Source organism: Ochotona princeps, chromosome 1, assembly GCF_030435755.1.
Source record: "Ochotona princeps isolate mOchPri1 chromosome 1, mOchPri1.hap1, whole genome shotgun sequence".
NCBI classification, from domain to species: domain Eukaryota; kingdom Metazoa; phylum Chordata; class Mammalia; order Lagomorpha; family Ochotonidae; genus Ochotona; species Ochotona princeps.
The window spans coordinates 105379949-105407519 of record NC_080832.1 but is presented as its reverse complement, the minus strand read 5'-3'; the positions used below and the strand labels follow the sequence as shown (position 1 = coordinate 105407519).

Here is a 27571-nt window from a genome sequence, read left to right as displayed (position 1 = left end):
ACTGGAACCAATGATTGGTCCCTTCTAATCCATTCCTCCAGGCCCCCTCCAGGTTTGCATAGGTGATTCCATTGCATCTTTTTAAAAAAGATTTATTTATTTTTATTACAAAGTCAGATATACAGAGAGGAGAGATAGAGAGGAAGATCTTCCATCCGATGATTCACTCCCCAAGTGAGCCGCAACGGCCGGCACTGCGCCGATCCGAAGCCGGGAACCTGGAACCTCTTCCGGGTCTCTCACACGTGGGTGCAGGGTCCCAAAGCTTTGGGCCGTCCTCGACTGCTTTCCCAGGCCACAAGCAGGGAGCTGGATGGGAAGTGGAGCCGCCGGGATTAGAACCGGCACCCATATGGGATCCCGGCGCTGTCAAGGCGAGGACTTTAGCGGCTAGGCCACGCCGCCGGGCCCTCCATTGCATCTTTTTTTTTTTTTTTTTTAAGATTTATTCATTTTATTACAGCCAGATATACACAGAGGAGAAGCGACAGATAGGAAGATCTTCCATCCGATGATTCACTCCCCAAGTGAGTCGCAACGGCCGATGCTGCGCCGATCTGAAGCCGGGAACCTGGAACCTCTTCCGGGTCTCCCACGCGGGTGCAGGGTCCCAATGCATTGGGCCGTCCTCGACTGCTTTCCCAGGCCACAAGCAGGGAGCTGGATGGGAAGTGGAGCTGCCGGGATTAGAACTGGCGCCCATATGGGATCTCGGGCTTTCAAGGCGAGGACTTTAGCCGCCAGGCCACGCCGCTGGGCCCCCTCCATTGCATCTTAATGCCTGAAGCTCATCCGATTGAAAACTCTCTGGGGAAAGGGATGAGTCCCAAGCGCCAGTCCCGAGCCACTCAACAATAAGGAGTGCTCTTCCAACATTGAGATCCAGGAAAGGAGACCCTCTACCTAATCAGGGATTCTCATTTCACCCACGTCCTGACTCTTGCCAGGCTTCTCCAACGGGACGGCGTGGCAGCGTCGGGGCGTGCATGAGGACTCCGGTGCAAGTGCAGCACAGAGCGCCCAGGGCCGCGGGGAATGGCCGAGGCCCAACGCATGCCAGACGCCGGAGCGCAGCAGTCCTATCCAGGCTTGGGTCTCCCTTTAACCCCCGCCTCCTCCGCCCAAGCTCAACCCACTTTAGGGCGGGACTTCTCGCGTCAGCCAATGGTAGGAGCCAAACCCTGGCGGTTTGTACTCTTTCTTTCCAATGAGAAAAAAAGGAAGCCGCTTGGCTCCAATGGCCAATCGGAGGAGGCGGCGCCTGGTTGTCAGGCAGGTTTCTAAGAGTTCGGGCCAATTGGAGGCTCCGAGACCGCTCGACCCGGGCGCAGCGCGCAGGCGGTGGCGGAGAGACGCAGAGCGGGCCGAGCGCGGCCGAGCAAAGCCGGAGCCGGAGCGGGGCCGCAGGAGCCGGGCCGGGTCCGGACGGGCCGAGATGCCCTATAAACTGAAGAAGGAGAAGGTGAGCGTGGCCCTGGTCCTCGCGCCTCCGCCTCGGGGCCTGCGCGGAGCTCTGGGGAGGGGCCTGAGGCAGGCCCGGGACAGCCCAGCACTGACCCTCCCGTCCGGCCTCCGCAGGACTCCCGGAGCCAGCCCTCCGCCTTGGCGGCTGGCAGCACCCCCAGCCTGCGCCGCAGCTGGGACAGCTCTCCCCAGCCCCCTTCACCTTATCCCGACAGACTCCCCCCACGACGTACACCTCCCAGCCTCCCTTCCTCGCTCCTCCTACCCCCTCCAAATCGGCCCTACTCGTTGGTCACTCCCCTGCGCTCCCCCTCCTCCCGGACTCCCCCTCCCCGCCCCGATTCCCCCGCGGATTTGGGACAGCTTCTTCCTCCCCTCCCAGCAGAGACAGCACCTCCTTCCAGAACTGCCCCCTCCCCCCCGCCCTGCGCAGCCCCCTTCCCTGGGCTCTCCACACTCCCCTACCTACCACCCCTTCTCCCTGCGCGCCAAGCCCCCGGCCTACAAGAGGGCAGCTTTCTCTGTCCCCCTCCCCACACCCCTCTTCCCATCGCCGGCCTGCGCCCCTCCCTCTAGCTAGTGCTCCCAGCACAAACTTGTAAGCCTGGGCTGAGCCTGTGCTTCTGTCGATGGAACCTCAGAACGCTGGTGCTGGTAGGGCTCCCCCTTTTCCTCCCCTCCCCCCAGCTCCGGCTGTGCAACCCTTTGTGGGACAGAGGAGGGGACTGAAGCCCCAGCCAGGGGGAAGAGACTTGTCCAAGGTCACATACAGCCTACTGGAGGCCCAGTGAGCACCTTGAACGCATCAAACCTGAAAGCCTCTTGTGTCCCAAACCCTCCGGACAGGCGTTGTAGGCTTCCAGCGTCCTTCACTCCCGTTTTTTCCTAATCCTCTGAAAATCTTTACATCTCCCCGCCCCTCCCCCCTTTTTTGGGCACCCCTGCTGGCTTCCGGCCCTTTCTGGGCCGTGCTGTCTTCACATTGGGAGTGTGGCCTCCCTGTCAGATTGCTTCTCCTCCTTCTGCAGGCTGGGGCCCTGAGCTAAGCCGTTCCTTGCCGTCCTGGTTGCTGTGTCTGCCTTCCCCTACCCTCGAGGTCTGATTCAGAGGTGTGGTTCCTTGGAGGTATACACTCACACGGAGGATGCTAGGATACCAGTTCCAACCTCCCCCAGCTTCTTGCTCTCCTGGGGCTGGCCCCTGGTGGTGGTGGATGTGTGTGAGTGTGTGTGTGTAGGGGGAAGCTGATGCTGGCCTGGGGTTCCGGTCCCTGTCTCCAGGAGCCCAGAGGTGTATTGCTCTCGTTTGCCAGCCTCTGGCCTTCTCAGTCCAACTCTTCCTCTCGGGGCTGCTAGGTGTTTGCCAGGCAGCTTTGGTTCTGGTGCCTCCTAGGGGTATGAGTGGGACAGGGTTGCATGCCCCTCACCCAAGCTCTATCCTTAGGGGTGTGGGCTTGCCAAGGGCGCTTGAGCTGTGGATGGATGGGGCACACACAGGCCCAGGAGATCCCCAGGAATCTGTGGTTTCCAGTCTTATGGGCCACATGATGCCTGTTAGCAGGAAGCCTTGGCCCAACTAGGAGACTGAGGAGAGAAGGTCAGGGTTGCTGGGATCACCGGTGTGACGGGGGTGTTGGAAGGATGGGAGCGCCCCACTTCCCTGTAGATATCTGCTGTGGTCAGTCAGCCATTTCTGGGTGGAGGGTCAGGGATGATGGGAGTGGAGTGACAATTTGCCTGAGGTTTGCCTGGATGCTGTGGGGGCACAGAGTGAAGGCAAGTGGATGGAGGGGCGTCTTTCACTTGTTCTCCTGCTGGTGCCCCTCCTGCCCCCTCCTATCCCCTGAGCCCTCCTCTAGGAGTGAGCTCTAGTCCCTCCTCTGGAGTTTGTAAAATACTGTGTAAACCATTTAGAAGCTTCTGGCCATGTCTGCAGTGGAAGTTAACTTTCCGCCCCCCGAGCCTCATGTTGGTTTGATGTCACCATTGTAGGTGCTTAATGAACAGGTGCTGGGTTTTCTGTTCTTCCCGTTTTGTCCTGTTCTGGCTCTGGGCTTATCTTGTGTATTTCCTACATGGGCACGCCCCTGCTTCCTCCCACTTTTCTTTCTTGTGTTCATAACAGTAGCATTGACACTGGGCAGCATTCATATCCCAGGAATGGGCACTGTGATGGCATCCTTTCCCAGCTAGGGGAAACTGAGGTCATATAGGCTAGTTATCTGGCCGGCGATTGCCCAGCTTACAGGAGTTGGGCCTGAAACACAGGGCTGGCTGCAAAGCTCGGTATCATAGAACTGTGCGGGGTTGCTGGGTGGGTCTGGCGCCTGTGCAGTTCACCTGTTCTGCAGGAGCGTGCTTCCCCAGACCCACTCACACCCACGCACCCAGCAGCGGGCTCTGTCTCAGGCACCCTTTCTGGGAGAGATGTCTGAGGCACTGTGCCGAGTGCCACAGGGTGGGTGGAGGGGTGCATGGTAGACCCAGGCAGCTGTCGATGAGCTAGAGCGAGGAGACCTATTGGGAAAAGAGAGCAACCTCATCCATGGGGGTGGTGGAAGGGATGGAGGAGTCCGTGTCCATAGTGTGTGCAGTCCCTGCAGCTGTGTGTCCCATCTGCCTGCTGCTCCGCCTTCCCCCGCCTCCTTTTTCTGTCCACTTCACACCTGGGGCTACTGACAAAGGCCAGTGTGGCCAGCAGGCAGTGAGAGAGCGCTGAGCCCAGAGAAGCAGCTTCTGTCCCCCAAGCCTTGTGTGCTGCGGGGAGCTGCTGCGCACCCAGCCTCCTCCTCGCCTTCCCCACTGCAGCCCACACAGAGCTCTCCTCCCTGGATTCTTTTTGCCCCCATAGTCACAATCACTTGACTGGAGCACTTCTTGCTGTAGACGTTTGGCGACTGTGGCATTGCAGAGTCTCAGAGTGGAAGTGAGTTCCAGGCTAGATACCCTGGGCACTTTGAGCTTCTCTGGACAGCAGGTTCTTCTACCTCATTGGGAGCCTCAGCTCGTCGTCCAGAGATTTCAGCTTATTGCCTGTGCCGGCCCTGGGTGCACCTTTGGCAGCCCTGGGTTATGTTGGTATAGCTCCCACCACAAAAGACTCCTCCCTCTCTTTGTTAGCTATCCCAGTTCCTGCAGCTGTTGTTTGGGTATGTGTGTGTGGTGGGGGGAATGACTTGGCTTTCCACTCTACTTCCAGTGTGGATGGAGTTTTCCTTTAAGACTAGGATTTGGGCCCAGTGCGGCAGCCTAGTGGCTAAAGTCCTTGCGTTGCATGCACCAGGATCCCATGTGGGTGCCAGTTCTAATCCTGGAGGCCTTGCTTGTGGTCTGGGAAAGCAATCGAGGATGGCGCAAAGCCTTGGGACCTTGCACTTGCATGGGAGACCCAGAGGAGGCTCTGGGCTCCTGGCTTCAGATTGGCACAGTTCTGGCCATTGCGGATGCTTGGGGAATGAATCAGTAGACGGAAGATCTTCCTCTCTGCCTCTCCTCCTCTCTGTATATCTGACTTCCCAATAAAAATAAAGTAAATCTTTTTTTTTTTTTTAAGATTTATTCATTTTATTACAGCCAGATATACACAGAGGAGGAGAGACAGATAGGAAGATCTTCCGTACAATGATTCACTCCCCAAGTGAGCTGCAACAGGCCGATGCTGCGCCGATCTGAAGCCAGGAACCTGGAACCTCTTCCGGGTCTCCCACGCGGGTGCAGGGTCCCAATGCATTGGGCCGTCCTCGACTGCTTTCCCAGGCCACAAGCAGGGAGCTGGATGGGAAGTGGAGCTGCCGGGATTAGAACCGGCGCCCATATGGGATCCCGGGGCTTTCAAGGCGAGGACTTTAGCCACTAGGCCACGCCGCTGGGCCCAATAAAGTAAATCTTAAAAAAAAAAAGACAACGACTAGGATTTGTTCCCTTCCAACTGCAGATCCAAGCCCTCTAGGATGGCCTGGGGAGGGCCGTGCGGTCCTGTCCAGTGGTTGGGAGGTCTTACAGGCTGTGGTGGCCGCCACTGCTGCCGCACGTGGATGATCTGTGTTGAGCCTGCAGTCAGCCCCAAACTCCCAAGTCTCTCTTGCACTTTCCCCTTCCCATCCTGACGCAGTTGCTTTTTTTGGCCCGAAAGCATAGGAAGAGACACTGGAGCCAGCTGCCAGGCTCCCCATGGGAGACTTCAGATGCACGCTAACTCCTTGCAACCCTTCAGGGCTCTGCCCTATTCCTGTTCCCAGAGCTGCCAACTCAGGTGCTCTTGACATTCCCAATAACTGTTAGCACCTCTGGTCTCTGCTGAGGAAACAGCGGCAGCAACAACTTTGTGCTGGGTGGTACCATTTGCAACATCCAGAAAATGCTTCCCCGTCTGTCCGAGAGAGCCACCTCTCTGACCCCCTCATCCAGGAGCCCACTGCACAGCTAGCTCCCTGAGCCTCCTTGCCTTGGTTCTTAGTTCACTAGAGGGTATCCCGGGTCTAACTCATGCATGTAGTGGCCTGGTGTGTTGGCAGATTAAAGAGCAAGGGCATGCTTAGGTTACTGGGCATCAGGGAGGACTTCCCAAGTGGGTGCTCACCTCCTTAGAGGAACTGAGAGCTGCCTGCTGTGGCTACCCCTCTCCCAACCCAGGACCAGATGCCAGGTCACTTACTTGAAGAGTGACTGATGGAGTTGGTTGGATAGAGGATAATCATAACACAGACTTGAGCGGTCTAGTCCAACCTCTCCTTTCCCCACTCCGACATCTGCTCACCCTCTCCCATCTTCTGTCTCCAGGAGCCCCCTAAGCTTGCCAAAGGCACCGCCAAGCCCAGCACCTCGGGCAAGGATGGTGGCAGCGAGAACGCTGAGGAGGTAAGGAACGGAGGAGTGGGCGGCGGGGGCAGTGGCCTCTTGGTATCCAGTGGGCTGATCCCAAGGGGCCAGAAGTCACTGAGATGGGAGGGAACGGGAATCTGTATCCTGAGAGCATTCTCTCTGCCTGGTATGTACCAGAGAAGCTGCCCAGAGTCCAGCACAAGGCTTTTCTGTGTCTAGTGACTTTGAGTGTGGAGCTGTCAGGGGGCCTGGGGGAAGGTCCCTGGGTCCCCACTGGGGTGACTGGTGAAACGGGTTGGGAGTGGCTGCTGTCTTGGAGTTAGGCAGAGCTGGATGTCCCATGGAGTAGGAGCATGCCTGGAGAGCCCCGAGCAGAGGTCAGTGCAGCTCAGCAGTCTTGGGTTATAAAGCAATAAATGGTCTGTCAGCAGAGAGCTGAGGGAGCAGAGTGGGTCCAGGGTACATCCCTGGACCTGGCCAGCGCTCTCTGGGACGCTTGGGTGATGAACGGTCTTTCCTCCTGCCTCCCCCCCCTTTAATATTTATTTATCTGAAATGCAAAGTTACACAGAGAGAGGGAAAGCTAGATAGAGACAAATCTTCCATCTGCTGGTTCAGTCTGCAAATGACCACAATAGCTAGGAGCCAGACTCCATCTGGGTCTCCCACATGGATTCAAGGGTGCAAGCACTTGGGTCATCTTCCAACGCTTTTCCAGTCACAATAACTGGATCAGAAATGGAGCAGCTCGGACTCGAACCAGCACCCACATTGGATGCCAGTGTCACAAGCAGTGGCTTTGTGTGCTGCACCGCAGTGCCAGATTGCATGTCATTTCCTGAAAACTGCCTTCTTTGGCCATTTACCCACATCCCCTGGCTGGGGTTAGGGTTCTTGTGAATTGCCCTCCTGGTGACCAGGGCAGGGGAAACACTTAACCACAACTAATGAGACAACTGCTTGTGAATATTGAAGTTTTGTGAGGCTCCTGTTTTGTTTATTTTTATTATTGTTTATGTAGTTGGGAAGGATGCATGCCCATGAGGGTCTCGGATTAGGGAAGGAAGAGTGGAGGTATGGAAGAACGTGGGTAGGACATATCTTTCAGTTTTCTTTTTCCTTGTCCGCAGTGGGTGAAGGGGAGGGGGCCATTCCTTGCTGACAAACTACATTGGCACCTGGGGCTAGGGGACAGTCCTTTGCTGATACCTTAGAGATCCTGATGTGGGGAACAGTGTACCAAGGGTGTTACTTTAGTGGTTTTGATAGTTTTGAGATGTAATTTACTTCATTGCAGCAAGGTTGAGAAAATCTTTCCAAGGTCTGTTGGCTGACCAAGCCTAGTTCAGTGCATCTCCAGGCCCAGGAACATGGTGCAAAGCTGGGCCATGAGAGTGGTCCCACCTACCCTGCTTTCCATCCACTGACGTCCCCTGCTGTTGATGTCCCCTGTTGGCCTAGATGAACTGGCTGTCGTGTCCCCCATGTGCAGCTGGGCACACTGTCCATTGTACAGACATCAACACCTGGTCCTGATACATGCACTCTAAGGTTGGACCACATCCTGAGATTTTTCCCTGTGGCCCGAGTTTGAGTTCAGACATATAGTTGGGGAGTCTGCCAAGGAACCTTGCCTGGACTGACCTCAGACTGGACTTTTGCATGTGCTAGTCAGTGTAGGGTCAGGTTTATTCTATCATTTGCACCAGCCAAGGCACATATTGGTGGATGTGGCTGCCTGGTCAGTTCAGCTCCCAGCCCGATCTCTCACTTGAACCGATGCTGCTGTGGTCCAGCCCAGTCTAGCCCAGCCAGCCATGCACACCAGTGGGTGCCATGGACACACCTGTTGTTGGAGAGCCTGGCACAGCTGGGGACACCCAGCACTGAAATATGTATTTATTTTACTTGAAGCTGGGCCTATGCATAGCTGGGAGACAGGAGCTTCCTTTGTATCTCCAACGTGGATACAGGGGCCCAAGGTTCTGGGCCATCCTCTGCGGCTTTCCCAGGTCATAAGCAGGGAACTGGATTGGAAGTGGAGCAGCTGAGACTTGAACTGGAGGCATCCATTTGGGATGCTTGTGTCACAGGTGGAGGACTAGCATGATATGCCACCACACTAACTCTAGCACCCAGCATTTGAATGCATGAGTGAGGATATAAGTGGATGAGTGAATGAACAAATGAACCAACTTTAAGTTAAATCTGGAAGGGACTTCAGTATCTAGAACTGTTGTATTTCATAGATAGGAAATTTGAGGCGAGAACAAATTAAGAAGTCTGCTGAGGAGTGGGTGTTGCGGTGCAGTGGTTTAGCTGTTGCTCTGGATGCCCACAGCCCATGACGATGTGCCAGGGTTTCAGTCCTGGCTCAGATGGCCCATTCCTGCTCACATGCACTTGGGATGCAGCAAATGATGGCTGCAAGTGTTTGGGACCCTGCCACCCACGTGGGTGTCCCACACGGAGTTCCTGCCTGCCTGGCTGTTAGCATGTGGGGAGTGAATCAGTGCACTGGATACTGCTGTCTGTCTGTCTGGCTGGCTGGCTGTATGTCTCTGAATGTGTTCTTGCACCTTTCACATGAGTTAATGAATGGAATATACTGAGGCCAAACGCTATGATTTCTCCACTGTGATTTCTAGACAGATCTGATGGGGGAAGGGAGCATGTTGAGTTTACCCCAGGCTGTGTCCTAAAACACCACCCACGGCTCACAGGATTTGCTCTCTCTGACCTAGCGTCACACCCACGTCAGGGTCAGCAGGTGTGCTGGAAACACCAGGGCTCCGCCTACTAAGACTTCTAAAGCTGCTTGGCACTGGCCCTTCTCTTTGGCCTTTTTGAGTCCAGACTTTGGTGCTCTCTCAGCCAAGTTAATTCCGCATGCAGCCTTTGCCGGGGCAGCACTGCCACATCGCCCCAAGCTGAGCGGTGTGGCACAGCAGAAGTCTGTCCTCTCACACAATTGAGGTGCCGGCCCTTCTGAGGTTCCCAGGAACAATCTGACTGCTCTCTCCTGGCTTCTGGTGGCTCTCAAAGCCCTTAGTGCTCCGTGGCTTGTGGCTGCACCAACCCAGGCTCCACCTCTATTGTCACATGGCTTCTCTCCTGTGGCCTTGTCCTCGTCCAAACTTCCCTATTATAAGGACATCTGTGGTAAATGGATTTAGGGCTCCCCCTAATCCAGTATGACCTCATTTTGGCTTGGTTACATCTGCAAAGACATGTTTCCAAAGAAGGTCACTTTTTTTTTTTTAAAGATTTATTCATTTGGGCCTGGCGAAGTAGCTTAGTGGCTGAAGTCCTCATCTTGCATGCACTGGGATCCCATATGGTTGCTGGTTTGTGCCCTGGTGGCTCCGCTTCCCATTCAGCTCCCTGCTTGTGGGCTGGGAAAGCAATTGAGGATGGCCTAAAGATCTAGGATCCTATACCCATGTGAGAGTTCAGGAGGAGGCTTCTGGCTCCTGGCTTAGAATCGGCTCAGCTCCATTGCAGCCACTTGGGGAGTGACCCAGTGGATGGAAGATCTTCCTCTCTGTCTCTCCTTCTCTCTGTATATCTGCCTCTCCAATAAAAATAAATAAAACTTTTTTGAAAAAAGATTTATTCATTTATGTATTTGAAAGACAGTTACAGAAAGGGAGGGAGAGACAAAGAGAGAGATCTTCCCTCTGTTGATTTACTCTGAAAATGGCTTCAATGACTGAAGTTAGGCTAGGCTGAACCCAAAAACTTGGGTCATCCTCTGCTGCTTTCCCAGGTGCATTAGCAGGGAGTTAGATTTCAAATAGAGCAGCTGGGACTTGAACCAGCACCCCCTATGGGATGCCGGTTCTAGAGATGGTGGCTTTACTTGCTGCAACACAGCGCTGGGCCCAACTTCACATTCACAGACTGTCAGTGGATGTGAATTTTGGGGGGGGACCCTGTTGAACCCTGTATGCTACATCCCAGCCCAGGCAGCGCCTGATGGACTCTGCATGCCATGGTGTGGCTCAGTTAACCTTCACAGCTCTCCCCGGGGGATGTTCTATTATTGTCTTCCCCATTTCACAGAGGAAACTGAGCCTCAGAGATGGAAAACTGAGCTTTTCCTCAGCCAGCGAGTGACAGAATTGGAATGCAATTCTGGGCACAGGTGCTGCAGGAGCCTGCCTCTTAGAGCCATGGGGACGGGATGCACTGGCTCTCACATTCTAGAAGATAGTCGCAGAGTGGAGGGATGCTTTGGGAGAGCAGGTGAGACACACAGTGACCTGACTGCACAGGTCAGGGTCTTTCCAGTCTGTCTGAGCAAACCCTTTAATGCCATGAACTCCTAGAGCTGTGCCCCATCCCAAGTGTTGGGAACAAAGGCACCCGGAGAAATTATCCCAGTCTCCCCCACTTTAGCGGGCCCTCTCTAAGGCCAGAGTTCAGACCCTAAAAATAGTTTTGGATTTCTCAGTCTTCTACCGTTGGCGGGGTGAACATGTGGTGCATTGAGGAAGACTTGGCTTGAGACTCCCACATCCTTTGATAGGAGTGCCCAGGTTCAAGTTCTGGCTCCAGATCTTGATTCCAGTTTCCTGCTAATGTTGCATCCTGAGAAACCACAGGTGACTGTGACTCGAATGCTTGGGGTCCTGCCATCCGTGTAGCAGGCCTTGTCTGAGTTCCTGGTCCCTGGCTTCAGCCTGACCTTGTCTGAGCTATTTCTCTGGGGAGTGAACCAATGGATGGAAGATCTCTATTATCTGTTTCTTAAATAAAACATACATGAAAAATAATAGAACCCACGTCTTGGCATCTCGCTGCTTGTCAATTAACATCTAAACTTGGTGCGGCACCCTCTGCCCTTCTAAGCCACCTTGCCTTACTCTTCTCGTACCTACCTTAGCTTCTTGTCCCACTGAACTTACCATCTTCTCACTCAACAAGCCCTGTTATGACTAAGAAATGTGGCTATTGGCCTGGAGTACTTTATACCTCTCCTTTCTCTCTCTCTCTCTCTTTTTTTCCCCTCTTAATGTCAAGTTTATCCTCTAAGAATCAAATCAAAAAAAGTCCCCTCTTTAGAAATATTTTCCGGGCCCAGCACGATGGCCTAGTGGCTAAAGTCCTCGCCTTGAATCCGCTGGGATCCCAAATGGGCACCAGTTCTAATCCCGGCAGCTCCACTTCCCATCCAGCTCCCTGCTTGTGGCCTGGGAAAGTAGTCGAGGATGGCCCAAAGCCTCGGGACCCTGCACCCGCGTGGGAGACACGGAAGGAGGTTCCTGGCTCCTGAGTTCGGATCGACACAGCACTAGTCATTGTGGTCACTTGGGGAGTGAATCATCGTACGGAAGATCTTCCTCTCTGTCTCTCCTCCTCTCTGTATATCTGACTTTGTAATAAAAATAAATAAATCAGGCCCGGCGTGATAGCGTAATAGTTAAGGTCCTTGCCTTCAACGCGCCGGGATCCCATATGAGCGCCGGTTTTAATCCCAGCGGCTCCACTTCCCATCCAGCTCCCTGCTTGTGGCCTGGGAAAGCAGTCGAGGGCGGCCCAAAACATTGGGACCCTGCACCCACGTGGGAGACACTGAAAGAAGTTCCTGGCTCCTGGCTTCGGATTGGCACAGCACTGGCTGTTGCGGCTCACTTGGGGAGTGAATCATCAGACAGAAGATCTTCCTCTCTGTCTCTCCTCCTCTCTGTACATCTACCTTTCCAATAAAATAAATAAATCTTTAAAATAAAAATAAATAAATAAACAAATAAATAAAAATATTTTCCTTAATTTTTTCTAGGCAGGATTTGCGGCTCAGTCTTTTGTTTCCATGAGCCTTTGTGACCCACCACACACCCCCTATCTCTTCTTGCATTTCCCCTTACTGTTAGCTGCTTTTTTTTTTTTAATTTTTTAAAGATTTATTTTATTTTTATTGCAAAGTCAGATATACAGAGAGGAAGATAGTTTGTTGATTCAGTTCTCAAGCGGGTACAACAACCGGAGCTGTGCCGATCCAAAGGCAGGAGCCCAGAGCCTCTTCCTTGGTTTCCCATGAGGTTGCAGGGTCTCAAGGCTTTGGGCCGTCCTCTACTGCTTTCCCAGGCCACAAGCAGGGAGCTGGATGGGAAGTGGAGCCACTGGGTTAGAACTGGCACCCGTATGGGATCCCAGTGTGTGTAAGACGAGGACTTTAGCCACTAGGCTACCACTCCGAGCCCTGTTAGCTGCTTTTTTGTCTGTCCCTGCCTGATGGACTGTGAGTTTGGACATAATGTCTTAATCACATTTTATTTTGTTTTACTTGAGAGGCACCAAGACAGATATACAGGGATCTCCCCTCACTGGTTCATTTCTCAAATGCTTACAAAGCCAGGACCTCACCTGGAGGCTCTCTGTGTGGTTGACAGGGACCAATCAGTTGAGCCATTCCCAGCTGCTTCCCAGGGTCTGCATTAGCTAGAAGCTGGTGGGTCTTAGGAGCTAGAGCAGGGTTCTGAACCCAGGTACTCAAGCATGGAATGTAGACATCTTAACCAACATCTTAACCGCTAGGCCGAACACCCATCCTTTGTCACCTTTTAGACTTCATTGTCTAACCTGGTGCTTAGCGAGTAAGTAAAGGAAGACTTCAGCATGGCTAGATAGAACTCCACGTGTCACCCTGGGAGAGAATGCCTAGTGATTTCAGGCACCTTAAGCTACAATGATCTTCTTCATTATTTCATTGTGCAAAAGTTGCAACATTAACCTGCTTCCTCCTGCCCATATGTTTCGTCTTACAGTTTCTGTAGTGCTTCTGTTTCTCTCTGCATATTTGAATATGGGTTAGTTAGGAATGGCTTAGTTCAGAGCAGGCCTGTTTCCGGGGCTCTCCTGAGAATAAGCAGAGCAAATGCGTTCCCAATGTCACTCAGTCACAGGATGCCTGAATCCAGGAAGGCTTCTCAGAGTGCGGATCCTGTTGGGATTTCAGATGAAGTGAGAAGGGCGACTGGGCAGGACAGAGTAGGTAGTGGAGTAGGGTACATGGCCAGATTGCATTTAGTCCATGTCTGCCCCTGCTGAGATGGCCGCAGAACATTGTCCAAGGGACTTATTTGCCTCTTACCTCCTGCCAAGGTGAGTGGAAAAGTTAGAGGCTGAAGTTTTTGTGAGTGACAGAGAGAAAGAAAGAACTTCCATCTGCTGGTTCTCTGCCTATATGCCCACAATAGCCAGGTCTGGGCCAAGCCACTGAAGTCAGGAACCAAGAGCTCTACCCAGGTCTCCCATCTAGGTGCAGGGGCCCAAGCACTTGGGTCATCTTCTGCTGCTTTCCCAAGTGCCTTAGCAGGGAGCTAGGTCAGAAACAGAGCAACAAGGATTTGAACTTAACCAACTACACAGCACTAAACCTGTTGCATGGTTTTTTGAACATTGGTTGGTTGGTTAGCTTTTTTTTTAAGCCTTTTTTTTTCTCAGCCTTTTGGCTAAGATCCAGTGTGGTTTATGTTTGTTTTTTATTTATTTTTTTTAAGATTTATTAATTTTTTTTTATTTGAATGGCAGATATACAGAGAGGAGGAGAGACAGAGAGGAAGATCTTCTGTCTGATGAGTCATTCCCCAAGTGGCTGCAACGGTCAGAGCTGCATTGATCCGAAGCCAGAAGCCAGGAACTTCTTCCGTGTCTCCCACGTGGGTGCAGGATCCCAATGCTTTGGGCCGCCCTCGACTGCTTTCCCAGGCCACAAGCAGGGAGCTGGATGGGAAGTGGAGCCGCTGGGATTAGAACCGGCGCTCATATGGGATCCCGGCGATGCAGTCAAGGAGAGGACTTTAGCTGCTAGGCCACCACATTGGGCCCTAGTATGGTTTTTAAAGCCATGCAACTGTGTGTTCCCCGGCAACCTTGCTTGGAGAATGATTTGGAAACCACTATGTTAGTCCAACCCCTTCCTTGCTAGCAGAGAATATTGAGCCCGTGCTCTTCCCTTTCTGAGAATGGTTCTTCCTCTGGATGCCTCTCAGGATGAGGCAGGTGTTTGGAGAGTGGATCAGCCGGCGTAAGACCTTTCTACCTGTCTGTATCGGACTCAGGTGAATACATTAAAAACAATATTTTAAAAGGAGCAAAAGAGATTTGGCACATGAGTAAAACTATCTCCTGTAACACCAGTAACCCCTGTGGGCACTGGTTTGTATCCAGCTGTTCCACTTTTTTTTTTTTTTAAAGATTTATTCATCTTATTACAGCCAGATATACAGATAGGAGGAGAGACAGAGAGGAAGATCTTCCGTACAATGATTCACTCCCCAAGTGAGCCGCAAAGGGCCGGTGAGCGCCGATCCAAAGCCGGGAACCTGGAACCTCTTCCAGGTCTCCCACGCGGGTGCAGGGTCCCAGTGCATTGGGCCGTCCTCGACTGCTTTCCCAGGCCACAAGCAGGGAGCTGGATGGGAAGTGGAGCTGCCGGGATTAGAACCGGCACCCATATGGGATCCCGGGGCTTTCAAGGCGAGGACTTTAGCCGCTAGGCCACGCCGCCGGGCCCCTGGCTGTTCCACTTTCAATCCAGCACCTGCCAATGGGCTGGGAAAACCAGTGGAGGAGGGCCCAGTGTGTTAACCCCTGCCACCCACATGGAAGAACTGGGTGAAGCTCTTGGCTGATTACTTCAGCCTAGCCCATGGTTGGCCAGTGTGGCCATCTGGTGAGTGAACCAACAGATGGAAGTTCTCTTTGTCCTCTTCTCTGTAACTCTTTCAAGATAAATAAATCTTAAACAAAAAAGTTAAAAATGAAACACTTGAGATGTGATAGCATAGGCTTTCTAGACTGTATTCCTAAAATCAAGATATGGAAATACTAGATCTCATAAAATTTTTTTCTCTTAAGACTTATTTAAAAAAAAAAAAGATTTATGTATTTTTATTTGAAAGTAAGATTTACAGAGAGACAAGAAAAAACAGAGAGCAACAAAGATCTCTTCCATCCTTTGGTTCATTCCCCAAGTGGCTGCAATGGCCAGGGCTGAGCTGATCCGTAGTCGGGAGTCAGGAGCTTCTTTTAGGTCTCCCACACAGGTACAGGGGACCAAACACTTGCGCCATCCCCTGCAGCCTTCCCAAGCCATTATTATGAAACCGGATCAGAAACTGCCAGGACTCAAGCCAGTCCATATGGGATGCTGGTACCACAGGTGGAGGGTTAAGCCACCATGCCAGTCCAAGACTTTTATTTAAAAGGCAGAAAAGGCAGAGAAACAGAGAGAGAAAATCTTCTACTGTTCATTTCCCAAATGATGGCCTGGTAGGACAAGACCAAAGCCAGAAGCCTGAAACTCCATCTAGGTTTCTCCTACATTACCATTAGGGGCCCAAGTCCTTGGCCATCTTCTGCTGCCTTCCCAGGCACAACAGGAAGCTAGACTGGAAGTGGATCAGCTAGGATTTGAACCACGCTCTGATATGTAATGCTAGTGCCACATACTGCGGCTTGACCGGTCGCAATGCTGGCCCCTAAAATGCTTGCCTTGTGTTACGTACCAGTCAGTTCAGTCCTCATTACTGTTCTGGCAGGTTGGTATTGTTGACATCCCATTTTACAGATGAGCCAGCAGAAATGGCCAGGCCAGAAGCTGAGCCCAAGCAGCCTGGCACAGGAGCCCTAAGCTCCATGGTTGTTTCTAAGGCAGGGTAACAGACTCGGGGTTGGGAGGAAGGTGCTGCAGATGGGGTGTTGAGCCTGCATGTACACCCTTCTCCCCAGTCCCGAGGTGGGACTCACCTGCTGTGTGTAGGAAGAGAGATGTCAGCGCCCAGGGTGCTCTGCACTAAGATCCCCTTGGGTGGTGTGTGACATTGCTCTCGCTCTCTCTTGCATTCTGCCTGTCACGTCCATGTCCACATGGCAAGAAGGCCATGGTGACATGAGCCACGCTGAATCCACAGGCGCCTGTATGGGCTGGACCCCGTGTTCTTGTCCCGTCTCTCAGTCCCAGGTGGGCCATGGGCTCCACAGAACTGTTTTTATGAAAAGTTCAGTGTATGCAAAGCAGGACATATCTGTGCTTCCTTCCCCCCAGCCAGAAGATTTCAAACTCCCATTCTCCTGTTAAGAGCTGGAGGGGGCCCGGCACAGTGGCCTAGCAGCCAATGTTCTTGCCTTGAATGTGCTGGGATCCCATATGGGCGCCGGTTCTAATCCTGGCAGCCCTGCTTCCCATCCAGCTCCCTGCTTGTGGCTTGGGAAAGCAGTCAAGGATGGCCCAAAGCCTTGGGACCTGCACCCGCGTGGGAGATTTGGAGGAAGTTCCTGGCTTCTGGCTTCGGATTGGCACAGCACTGGCCATTGTGGTCACCTGGGGAGTGAATCATTGGATGGAAGATCTTCCTATCTGTCTCTCCTCCTATTTGTATATCTGACTTTGCAATAAAAATAAATAAATCTTAAAAACAAAACAAAAAAACTGGAGGGGGCTTGGCAGCAGTTAGGCAGACAGGAGGGTCGGCTTCTCCTGTGGTGTTGGGGTTCCCACTGGAGGACATAGCCTCACTCTCCTGGTCCTGCGGCAGTCTGATTTGGGCAAGAGCTGGGCTGTGGCACAGTCTCTGTCCTCTCTCCCAACAGGGAGCTCTGACATCTAGAAATAACTTTTTAAAATTAGTTGCTTTTGGGTGGGCTTTGTGGTACAGCAAGTTAAACCACTGCCTGAGACAGCTGCATTCCTCCCTGAGTGCCTCATTCAGAGTGCCAGCTACCTGGCCTCTGATCCATTTTCTTGGTAACGCACTTGAAAACGCAGCTGGTGACAGCTGCCAGAAGTGGGGCACCAGGATGGAATTCCTGTCTCCTGTTTGTTTTTTTTAATTTTTAAAATTTTATAATTGATGATATTTACATAGTTGATGGGGGGGAAGGGTCAAGGATCAGGAGATAGTGGGTGAGACTTTTTGTTTACACATTTTCATTTTCTTCTTCCCGCATATGGGGGGGGGAGACAAAAAGAGAAACCACACCCAGTCTCCCAACTGCCATATTACCTGGGGGATGGGGAACTGCCACCCGGTGTCATCCAAGGTTCCCCATTATGAAGCATTCTCTGAAGGTTTTGTTCATGTGTTTTCAATAGTTCTGAGATGATGCTGATACTGCCGTTCCAAGGATAAGGAAATCGTTTTGAGGTTGATTGGCTGTCATAGTCCACCTCCGAGTCTCCACTGGTTTAGAAATTTGCTGTCAGTCCTTATTGGGGTAGTTGATGAATTTGTTCTGCCTTCCATCCTCAGCAAACCAATTGGTGCTGCAGCCTAACCCAGCCCTGCCCAACACATGCTTGGCCTTCACATACCACAGGGGGAGCTGCAGCCCAGTCAGAGCAACCCCCAATAATCCGCACTAGACTGGCCCCAAGCTCTGGTTCCTGTGCCTGCCAGCATGTGCAGTAGACTGGTCTGCCTCGCATCCTATTCAGATCTCGTATACATCACTGGGTATTGAAGCCTGACTCAACCCAACTGACTCCATCCTCCAGCACACACTCATGCCTACAGGTGTCACTACCTGTCCAGCCAGGCCCACCCCCAATCCCAGTTCCCTTGCTCACCATTTGGAGCTGCAGCCCATTATAGAGGAACCACAACCTCCCCACTGGACTTAGTCCCCGCCCGCAATCTCGCACTCTAGGTGATTCTGCAGTCTAGCTTGATGGGACTTGCCCCCAGTCCCAGTACTTGCCAGCTGATGCTGTGGCAAAATCCAACCTGCCTGCTCTTATTCGGGCTGATGCCTGAACCTGTGGATACACTCAACTACCCCAGCCTGGCTCTCTTCCTAACCCATTTCACACACAGGCCAACAGGTGTTATAGCCCTGCCTAACCGGGTCTGCCTCCAATTCCAGCTCTCATGCTTGCCAGCATTAGCCATGGCCTAGCAGTAGAACTCCCACATCTCCCCTACCAGTTTCATCCCGCTGCCCTGGTCTCTCGTGTGCTGGTGGCCCAGTCTGGCATGGCCCATCTCATCCTTGGCATTTGCTGCTGAGTGCTGTAGCCTGGCCTGGTCTGGTCTGCCCCCATTCCAGCTTGTGCTGGTTGGAGCTGCTGCCCAACCTGCTAGCTCCTGTTTTCACCCTATCCCAGCCATAGCTGTCGTAGACAACTGGGGAGTGGACCAGTGGGTGGAGGATCTGTCTCTCCTCTCTGTCACTCTGGCATTCAAGCAAAGTTATTGAAAAGAGAAAAAAGTTGAGTGTATTTATTTCTCCCATTATAAAAGAAGTGTCAGCTGGTAGGAAATTTAGATATTTGGGTGGGGTGGGGGAAACATTTGCAGTTTTACTGCAGGAGCTCCAAGTTAGTTTGCTTATGTGCTTTTCTGAACCCAGGTCTTGTGGCTTGTGCCTGTGTTTTGCTGTGGGTGAACTTGTTTTGCATATAGTTTGGTATTGTCCTTTTGTGATTTAGCATAGGAAGCAGTTTTCCATCAACGTGTGGTTTTGCTTTAATTTTTTTTTCAACATGCTGCTGTGTTTATCAGTCAGAAAGTCAGAGGGGCTTGTGAGGGCCCTGGGTGCAGCCCCTGGCCCAGCCTGCTCTCTTCGCATCCTAACTCTGAGCTCGCTCTTCCCAGGGCCACCGTGGACTTATCCAGAGTCTCCCACTGCTTCTTTCTTTAAAATGCTTTCTTTTTTTTTAAAAAAATATATATATGTTTTTTTTTTATGTATTGATTACATTGTGTTATGTGACACAGTTTCACAGGTACTGGGATTCTCCCCACCCCTCCCCCCATGGCGGATTATTCCACCTTGTTGCATAACTGCAGTTCAAGTACAGTTGGAATTCCCTCTTTGCAAACATAAACTAAACAGAGTCCAACATCTTATAGTCCCGTCAAGTTCCTCGGCTTCTTGGGGAGACCCTGTCTGGTCCGAGGGCAGAACCATCAGAGTATCAACCCGATCAATTAAAGGCTCCAACATACCCTCAGCAACAATTAACTTCGTTGTGTAATTAATAGATATAGTATTCTTTCTTTCTTTTTCTTTCTTTCTTTTTTTAAGATTTTTAAATTTTTATTGGAAAGGCAGCTATACAGAGAAGATGATCCTCTGTACAATAATTTGGTCCCCAAGTGGCCTCAATCACTGGAGCTGAGCTGATCCGAAGCCAGGAACCCGGAGCCTCTTCCAGGTCTCCCACGAGGGTGCAGGGTCCCAAGGTGTTGGGCCGTCCTTGACTGCTTTCCCAGGCCACAAGCAGGGAGCTGGATGGGAAGTGGGGCCACCAGGACTAGAACCGGTTTCCATATGGGATCCCAGTGCATGAGAAGCAAGGACTTGAGCCGCTATGTTACCACACCGGGCCCTGGGCCTTTTCTTTTCTTTTTTATTTAGATGCTTTTGACTTTCTGTGGAAAATTATAGTCTCAGCATTCTTATGTCTTCATATAGGTATTTCCTCATCTTCCCAAGTTACTTGGGGTAAGTTATAACAATATAAACATTTTTTCACAGTTGAACCATTTGTGATCACTTATATTACAAAATACTCATCAATATACATTTATTTATTTGGGAAGTAGGAAGAGGGATCAGGAGTCCCCATCCATTGGTTCTCTCCCATATGCGCGCCGCTGGGGGTTCCAGCTGCTTCCGTTCTAATCTGACTCCCTGCTGATGCACTTGGGAAAGCAGGGGAACATGGTCCAGATCCCTGTGCTCCCACCACCCACGCAGGAGACTTGGCTGGAGTTCCAGGTTCCTGGCTTCACAACCTGGCCCAGCTCTGGCTGTTGTAGCTATCTGGAGAATGAACCAACAGATGTAAGATTGTTTCTCTTTGTTTCTCTGTACCTTTCGAGTATTTTTTTTTATAAAGAAGAACCTATTTGTGCACAAACCTATTTTAAGATATGGAACTTTGACTCAGCTGAATTTCTGGCCAACTATTGAGACACATGGGTGTTTCTTATTTTGCAATGTGATTGAAGGAGGTCCCAGGTTCCTCTGTCTCAGGGGCAGGGCTTAATGAACTTCGAGGTGTGTGTGCCTCACGTACCCTGCAGCCTCTCAGATCCAGTCAGGATGCCAATGTGTCACTAACTCGGAAGGTTCCTTGAGCTGCTTCTTCATCTGTGTCTGCAACCCCACCACTGCCCTGGGAAGGCTCTCACTTCCCTAACTTCTGCTGCTGCTGACCCATTGGTCAGCCTGGCCTGCTCTGGACTGCCTATTCTCAGGCAGTGGCAGACTACCTCCTTCCTAGGATGACCTTGGCCTTACCTCCTTCAGCACAGGAGGCGGGTGTAAGGAGGCTAGGGTGGCCCAGACCCCCTCGTCCCTGGCGGGAGGTGTCTTCTGGGGAGTGCACTCAGACAGAGTCCCTGTGTGACTAGGCCCAGGCGCAGCCACAGCCACAGCCCCAACCTCAGTCGCAGCCACCATCCTCCAACAAGCGCCCCAGCAACAGCACACCGCCCCCGACGCAGCTCAGCAAGATCAAGTACTCGGGGGGACCCCAGATTGTGAAAAAGGAGCGACGGCAGAGCTCCTCCCGCTTCAACCTCAGCAAGAACCGGGAGCTGCAGAAGCTTCCAGCCCTCAAAGGTACGGGAGGGTGGCCTGGGCCTGCAGGGCGGCTGGGCATCGGTGACACAGAGGTCCTGGAGATACCTGGGGGAGATAGGAGTGCTAGAGAAAGTGGGTCCATGGCTGCCCAGCAGCATGCTGGAGTCAAGGAAGGGCCTGAGAGGTCAGTTGGGCGTGGCAGGGAAGTACCAGGGAGCAGAAGCTGACCTGGGGGGTCCCCTCAGATTCGCCCACGCAGGAGCGGGAGGAGCTGTTTATCCAGAAGCTACGCCAGTGCTGTGTCCTCTTCGACTTCGTGTCAGACCCACTCAGTGACCTCAAGTTCAAGGAAGTGAAGCGGGCAGGTCTCAATGAGATGGTGGAATACATCACTCACAGCCGTGACGTGGTCACTGAGGCCATCTACCCCGAGGCTGTCACCATGGTGGGTGCCAGGGAAGAGCCCGGGGTGGGGGAGCATACCCGAGAGACCCTGCTGGAGGGTGGAGCTCTCACCTGGCTTCCTCCTGCCCCCCTTCCCGGCTTCAGTTTTCAGTGAACCTCTTCCGGACGTTGCCACCTTCCTCGAATCCCACAGGGGCCGAATTCGACCCAGAGGAAGATGAGCCCACCCTGGAAGCTGCCTGGCCACACCTCCAGGTACCCTATGGGAGTGAGGGGCCTGGCTTGGGGCACAGGGCACCCCGAGGCCCTGCAGCAAGGGCAGCAGCCCCTTGGGGGAACTCCTGCTCAGGGGGTTGCTGTTCTGTCTCTGCAGCTTGTGTATGAATTCTTCCTTCGCTTCCTCGAATCTCCCGATTTCCAGCCAAATATAGCCAAGAAGTACATCGACCAGAAGTTTGTCCTTGCTGTGAGTCCCTGGAAGTTCCCCCCCATTCTCTATTCCCTGACACCATGCTGGAGCCCAGCCCTGAGTCACAGCTGCTTCAGGCCCCAGTGCTATGTTGATGCAAGACTACTAGGAGGGGTAGGAGTGGGGAGGCTTAAGAAACCTGCTCTTTAAGAGATCGTACAAAAAACACCAGTCTTCCCAGTGGAATGTGTGAGTATATGGACCTCGCTACCACTGGGCAGTAAACAGTCCTGCTTTCCAGGAACATGTTCCCTATGCCCTTTCCCCAAAAACCCTGTCATCCCAGCATCCAGCCTCCCTGGCTGCTGCCTCCATCGCTGTCCTTTCGCCCCCTCCCGCTCAGCTCCTAGACCTGTTTGACAGTGAGGATCCTCGAGAGCGGGACTTCCTTAAAACCATCTTGCATCGCATCTACGGCAAGTTTTTGGGTCTCCGGGCTTACATCCGTAGGCAGATCAACCACATCTTCTACAGGTGAGCACAGGTGTTCAACTCAGGAGCAGAGCTTGGCCATGTTGTAGTGGGGTGATACTGCAAGGCCTGGAGACGGGGGGCCAGCAGCTTGACATGGGGGACCTCTCAAGGGAGCCCTTTCTTCAGGTTCATCTATGAGACGGAGCATCACAACGGGATTGCTGAACTCTTGGAGATCCTGGGCAGGTAAGCAGCAGGGCAGCCCAGGGGAGATGCAGATGGCACCCTGAGCTGGGGGCCTCACCTATCTCCTGTCTTGCTAGCATCATCAATGGCTTTGCCCTGCCCCTGAAGGAAGAGCACAAGATGTTCCTCATCCGTGTCTTGCTGCCCCTCCACAAGGTCAAGTCACTGAGTGTCTACCACCCTCAGGTGAGCTGCCCTCACCTGGGACATTAGGGGGAAAAAAGGGTGGTGGTGGTGGTGCAGGGTGGCACAGCGAGCAAGGGGGCTACTTAATTTTCTTTAGTCCGCTCCCTTTCTGGGCTGGTATCTTGTTTCTGTCATTGACCCCTCTGAGGCTTGCACCTGACCTCTTTCCTTATGCCTTTTGCAGCTGGCATACTGCGTGGTACAATTCTTGGAGAAGGAGAGCAGTCTGACTGAGCCGGTAACGCCTTGTCTAGGCCCCGGGGTCCTAAGCATCCCTTGTTAGTCTGGTCACAGCAGGCATGCCATTAAACAGATGCAGGGGAGGCCTGCAACCTGACAGGTGTCATAAAGGACAGGGGGTCCCTGTGTACCCCCAGGAAACAGCTCTAAGGCAGAGCCACAGGAGCAGTTAGCTCAAGTCACCCTTGCTGTGTCCACCAGATGTGAAGGGAAGGCAGAAGGGCTGGCTGGCCGGGGTGTTAACATGGCTGACCACCTCTTCTCACAGGTGATAGTGGGACTTCTCAAGTTTTGGCCCAAGACTCACAGCCCCAAGGAAGTGATGTTCCTGAATGAGCTAGAGGAGATCCTGGACGTCATCGAGCCTTCGGAATTCAGTAAAGTGATGGAGCCCCTTTTCCGCCAGCTTGCCAAATGTGTCTCTAGCCCCCACTTCCAGGTGAGCCCTCCCAACTCATCCTGGCCCAAGCACTGCCTCCCAGAACGTGGCAAGGCACAGGGCCCACAGCAGTCACACTAAGTTCCACTTCTGCCCACCAGGTGGCAGAGCGTGCCCTCTATTACTGGAACAATGAGTACATCATGAGCCTCATCAGTGACAATGCTGCCCGAGTCCTCCCCATCATGTTCCCTGCACTGTACAGGAATTCCAAGAGCCACTGGAACAAGTAAGACACTGGCATGGGACAGGGTAGGGGGTAGTGGGCTGGTTTTGAAACCTCTAAAGGTATTAAAAAAAAAAAAACTAATGTGCCATGTGTCTCCCCTGGGGACCCAGCAAGCGGGACTGATGTCCACTGCATTACTGATGGTACTTGAAATGAGCTGTGGCCAGGACACCAAACGGCAGAACAGGGGTTCTCTGACTTCACCCTGGGAGGCCAAGCTATTGTGTAGGTTACATCGCCACTTGAGGGATGTGCAAAGAATCCCAGAGCAGGTGCTGTCCAGATGCTGGGAGGCCATTGGTGTGAGTTGGAGTGAGAAGTGGCCAGAAAGGGGGAAGCCTGAAGCATGGGCCCAGGGAAGGGTAGACAGGTGTTTCAAGTCACAGGGTAAACCAGAGTTAGCTGCTTCCACTGGTTAGGGGTTTGTGAAGTGGCAACAATTACTAAATGAAGAAAAAAAAGAGCAGAAACACCTAGGAGACAGCCCATTTGGGTGGAGGCCAAGGACAGGCTGTGGTCCCCTGTACCCCATCTTTGTCTCTGGTGGCAGGACAATCCATGGCCTCATCTACAATGCCCTGAAGCTGTTTATGGAAATGAATCAGAAGCTGTTTGATGACTGCACACAACAATACAAGGCAGAAAAGCAGAAGTGAGTGCCCCCTGCCCTCGCATTTGTTTTCCCCTTCCACCGCCAGTCCTCTGCCTCTTTCAAGTCCAACTCCAACCTTCTTATGCTCCTTTAGGGGTCGGTTCCGAATGAAGGAAAGAGAGGAGATGTGGCAGAAGATCGAGGAACTAGCCCGGCTTAATCCCCAGGTGAGGCCTTTCCACCCAATGGAGCAGTGAGGGCCCCAGCTGCAGCTGGAGAAGCAGGCTCCTGGGGGGCACCTCTCACTGCCTGCCTCCTCTCCCTTGCAGTATCCCATGTTCCGAGCTCCTCCGCCACTGCCCCCTGTGTACTCCATGGAGACGGAGACCCCCACAGCAGAGGACATCCAGCTTCTCAAGAGGACGGTGGAGACCGAGGCCGTGCAGGTAGAAGACCCTGGGCTGGGGTTGGGCAATTGCGGAGAGGCAGGGCGGGCACTGTAGGTACCAGGTTAAACCACCCACACGCATGGGAAAATGCTAGAGAATTCAGGGCTCCTGGCTTCAGCCTAGTCCAGCCCCAGCCAGTGCAGCCATCAGATGGAAGATATCCTCCCCTTTCTCTGTTATTCTGCTTCCCAAATAAATGGTTGGGGAGAGGGTTGACGATATGGAAGCAGTGGGACTGGTCACCATGCCATGCCTCCTCCCTGCCCACACAGATGCTCAAGGACATCAAGAAGGACAAAGTGCTGCTCCGGAGGAAGTCGGAGCTGCCGCAGGATGTGTACACCATCAAGGCGCTGGAGGCACACAAACGGGCAGAGGAGTTCCTAACTGCCAGCCAGGAGGCACTCTGACCCCTCACCATGCCACCCAGCCCTGGGACGCTGCCTCGGCCCTCCACCTTTCACTCCCTACTGGCTGACCTGGGGCCCGGCAGCACCTCTCTAGCTATCTGAGAGAAGGAAGCAGGCACTTGAAGCAGGGACATGCAGCGTATTCCCTCCTGTCCCCAGAATGTGTCTGCGTCTCCCCGTGGCTAGTTCAGACTGGCTGAGCGCTGCCGCTGCCGCTCAGACCAACTGGGGATGCTGTGCCCCGTCCTGCTCCTACCCCACAGCTATCCAAGGCTGCTCTGAGACATATCCAGGAACACATACGCTCCTCCTCATCCCTCCATCCTCTCTGGAACTCCAGCTATCTCTCCCCCACTCCCCACTAGAGGTTTCTAGGGAGCTGCAGATGATTCTCACCAAAGTCATGTCCAACTCCGTCGGCCCCTGGAGTAGCTAGAGGGGAGCCAACCCCCAGCAGCAGCAGCAGCAGCACAAAGAAGCCCCCAGCCCCACCAGTATGCAGGCTAATGAGATGGTATTATTGTTATTACGTCCTCTCATCCCCTGCCTGACCCTGACAAGGGAGGCCAAGAGGAGAAAATGATCAATTTGAGGGCCCGGATGGACCAACATCCTAGCCTGAGCCCTCCGGGTGAGCAGCAGCCCAGGGATCACAAACATGGAAGGGACCACCCTGGGACTGACTGCTCTGCTGTGTACCAGGTTCCCAAAGCTAGACAGGAATAAGCAGGGAGCAGTGTCCCCAGTAAGGCTCCCCAACACCTATTTATTTCCTTGTTTGTGCTGATGCAGGGCAGGCGCTCTTGGAGGGGCTGGGGCCAGAGGACGGCCGGGCCCAGGCTCCAGGGCCCAGGCAGTGTGGGTTCTGGCTGTGTACATAGGGTGCTTTATTCTCCACAGAGTACTTACTACAGGCCAAGGTCGGTGGGGCTTGGGCCAACGTCCCCATATGTACAGCACTGAATAAAGTGGGTCTCTGAGAAGTCTCATCTGCGCTGATGTGGAGAGGGAGGTGAAGGAGAAAGAGGATGTGTTCAGTCCCATGCTGGCTCTGGCTTGGAACGTGGAATGTGTGGCTCTCACGGCGGCCTTCACTTCCAGGCAGGGGACACCTGCCGGGCCTGGAGAGCTTTTTGGACCATGTCTTCCCACTGGGCATCGGAGATCTCCTGAGCCCAGGCAGGAACCCCTGGCGCAGGCAGGCTCACGGCAGCCATTGTCCTCTTCACCAGCTCCACGTGTTCTGAGAGGACAGCCAGGGGCCAATTAGGGAGCAGAAACAAGGGGAGCAGCATTCCCATTCCTAAAATTAACCCAGAGCTCGCTCGGGCAGATGGGCTCTGCTCTTGGTTGTGGTTACTGCCCAGTACGCCTGCCCACACACTTGAGTCTATCCGGCCAACACCTCACCTGCATTCTGAAATCTGCACAGATCTTCCACATGAAGTCACCTCTTTTAGAAATAAGTGTTCCTCTGGAACCTCCCTACCGTGGATTGGGCCAGTCTGCTTTATCATGTTTCCAGAACGAAAGGATATCTTACCTGGGTCCATGGGAATGGAGCTATGGTTGCCCAGCGCTGTGGCTCCCTCCTCCTCTTCATCCTCACTCTCTAATGGTGGGTCTGGCAAATGAAGGCCCAGAGCCTGCACAGCCAGGAGAGAGGAAAAATCAGCTGTGCCCCCAACCTTTTGGGGGTTCCAGCTTTGGCGGCCTCGGGAACAGTCCCTGTCCAGCCATACCTGGATGCGGTCCTGGATGTCAGCAACTGTGTCCTCGGTGTCTCCCACAGGCGCCAGCTCCACCTCCTCTTGTTCCGGATCTTGGTTCAGGGGCTGGTAGGAGTAATCGGCTGGGCCTGCCCCAGCCTCCTCCTGCTCTTCCTCGGGCTCACTGCTCCAGTCCCCGGTGCCTTCTGTGGGGCCCTGATGCGGCCCCAGGTCCTCAGTCTGATTGGGGAAGATACGCTCGGGGCCCATGGTGTCTGCCCCTAGGACTACTGCTGCCATACGGGCAGGGGCTGCGAACAACAGGGAAGCCGGATAGGAGGGACTGCATAAAACCAGGCGCACCCTCGCTCCTCGCTCCCACGCAGCTACCTGGGGTTTCCTTTCGCGTCCACCATATCTAGCTCTCCCCCACGTCATCTCTCTCCCTCATATCCTCCCTCCCTGCCTGCGGCCTCTCAGTTGCCCCAGCTCTCATCACAAACTGCGCTCCACCACCTGCCCTGCCCGCTCCCAAAATACACAGCGTCCTGACATACCCGCCACCCGCCCATCTCACTCTCCTCTGGAAACCTTGGGACGCCAGGCTTCCCACCACCACCACTCCGCAAAACGTACCCGCCCCCTTCTCTCGTCTCCCAGGTGTTCCCCTTTGTACCGCTCGGCTAAAAGCCTTGTTCAGCCCCAAGGGGCTTCCCTCGAACCACCCAATCCGCGGCGTCCCCCACCCGCCCCACCAACTCTCGGCGCAGGTGTTTCCGCGCGCCTCACCCTCTCAGAAGCCCTCGGCCAAACCAGCGCCTTCACTTCCGGCCGGGCAGGACCGTGGGGAAAGCGCCTGGCCCTCCAGCCCCGCCCTGCGCTCGTGACGAGACAGGAGTCCACCCCCTCGCCCCGCCTCCGCCAGCCCTTGACCAGACAACAAAGGACTGCATTTCCC

General features: G+C 53.4%; 2 protein-coding genes across 4 annotated transcripts; one reads left to right on the top strand and one right to left on the bottom strand.

Annotated features, from left to right (window-relative positions):
* Positions 1-1304: 1304 nt before the first annotated feature.
* On the top strand, positions 1305-25893 carry PPP2R5D (protein phosphatase 2 regulatory subunit B'delta). Its single transcript, XM_004590377.3, has 16 exons — positions 1305-1462; positions 6243-6320; positions 20654-20864; positions 21071-21270; positions 21375-21485; positions 21604-21696; positions 22043-22173; positions 22300-22359; positions 22437-22545; positions 22730-22783; positions 23054-23224; positions 23326-23453; positions 24004-24105; positions 24200-24272; positions 24375-24491; positions 24767-25893. The coding sequence occupies exons 1-16, from the start codon at positions 1436-1438 to the stop codon at positions 24902-24904; spliced, it is 1803 nt and encodes a 600-aa protein (XP_004590434.1). The 5' UTR covers positions 1305-1435; the 3' UTR covers positions 24905-25893.
* On the bottom strand, positions 25775-27502 carry MEA1 (male-enhanced antigen 1). Of its 3 annotated transcripts, none has more exons than XM_012928484.2 (4): positions 27403-27502; positions 26647-26924; positions 26448-26550; positions 25775-26147 (listed from the first exon to the last, which is right to left on the bottom strand). In XM_012928484.2, the coding sequence occupies exons 2-4, from the start codon at positions 26911-26913 to the stop codon at positions 25996-25998; spliced, it is 522 nt and encodes a 173-aa protein (XP_012783938.1). In that variant the 5' UTR covers positions 26914-26924; positions 27403-27502; the 3' UTR covers positions 25775-25995. The 3 variants fall into 3 exon arrangements, with proteins under 3 accessions (XP_012783938.1, XP_058518839.1, XP_058518843.1); XM_058662856.1 differs by having other exon boundaries at positions 27290-27419; XM_058662860.1 differs by lacking the exon at positions 27403-27502 and adding an exon at positions 27250-27386.
* Positions 27503-27571: the final 69 nt, after the last annotated feature.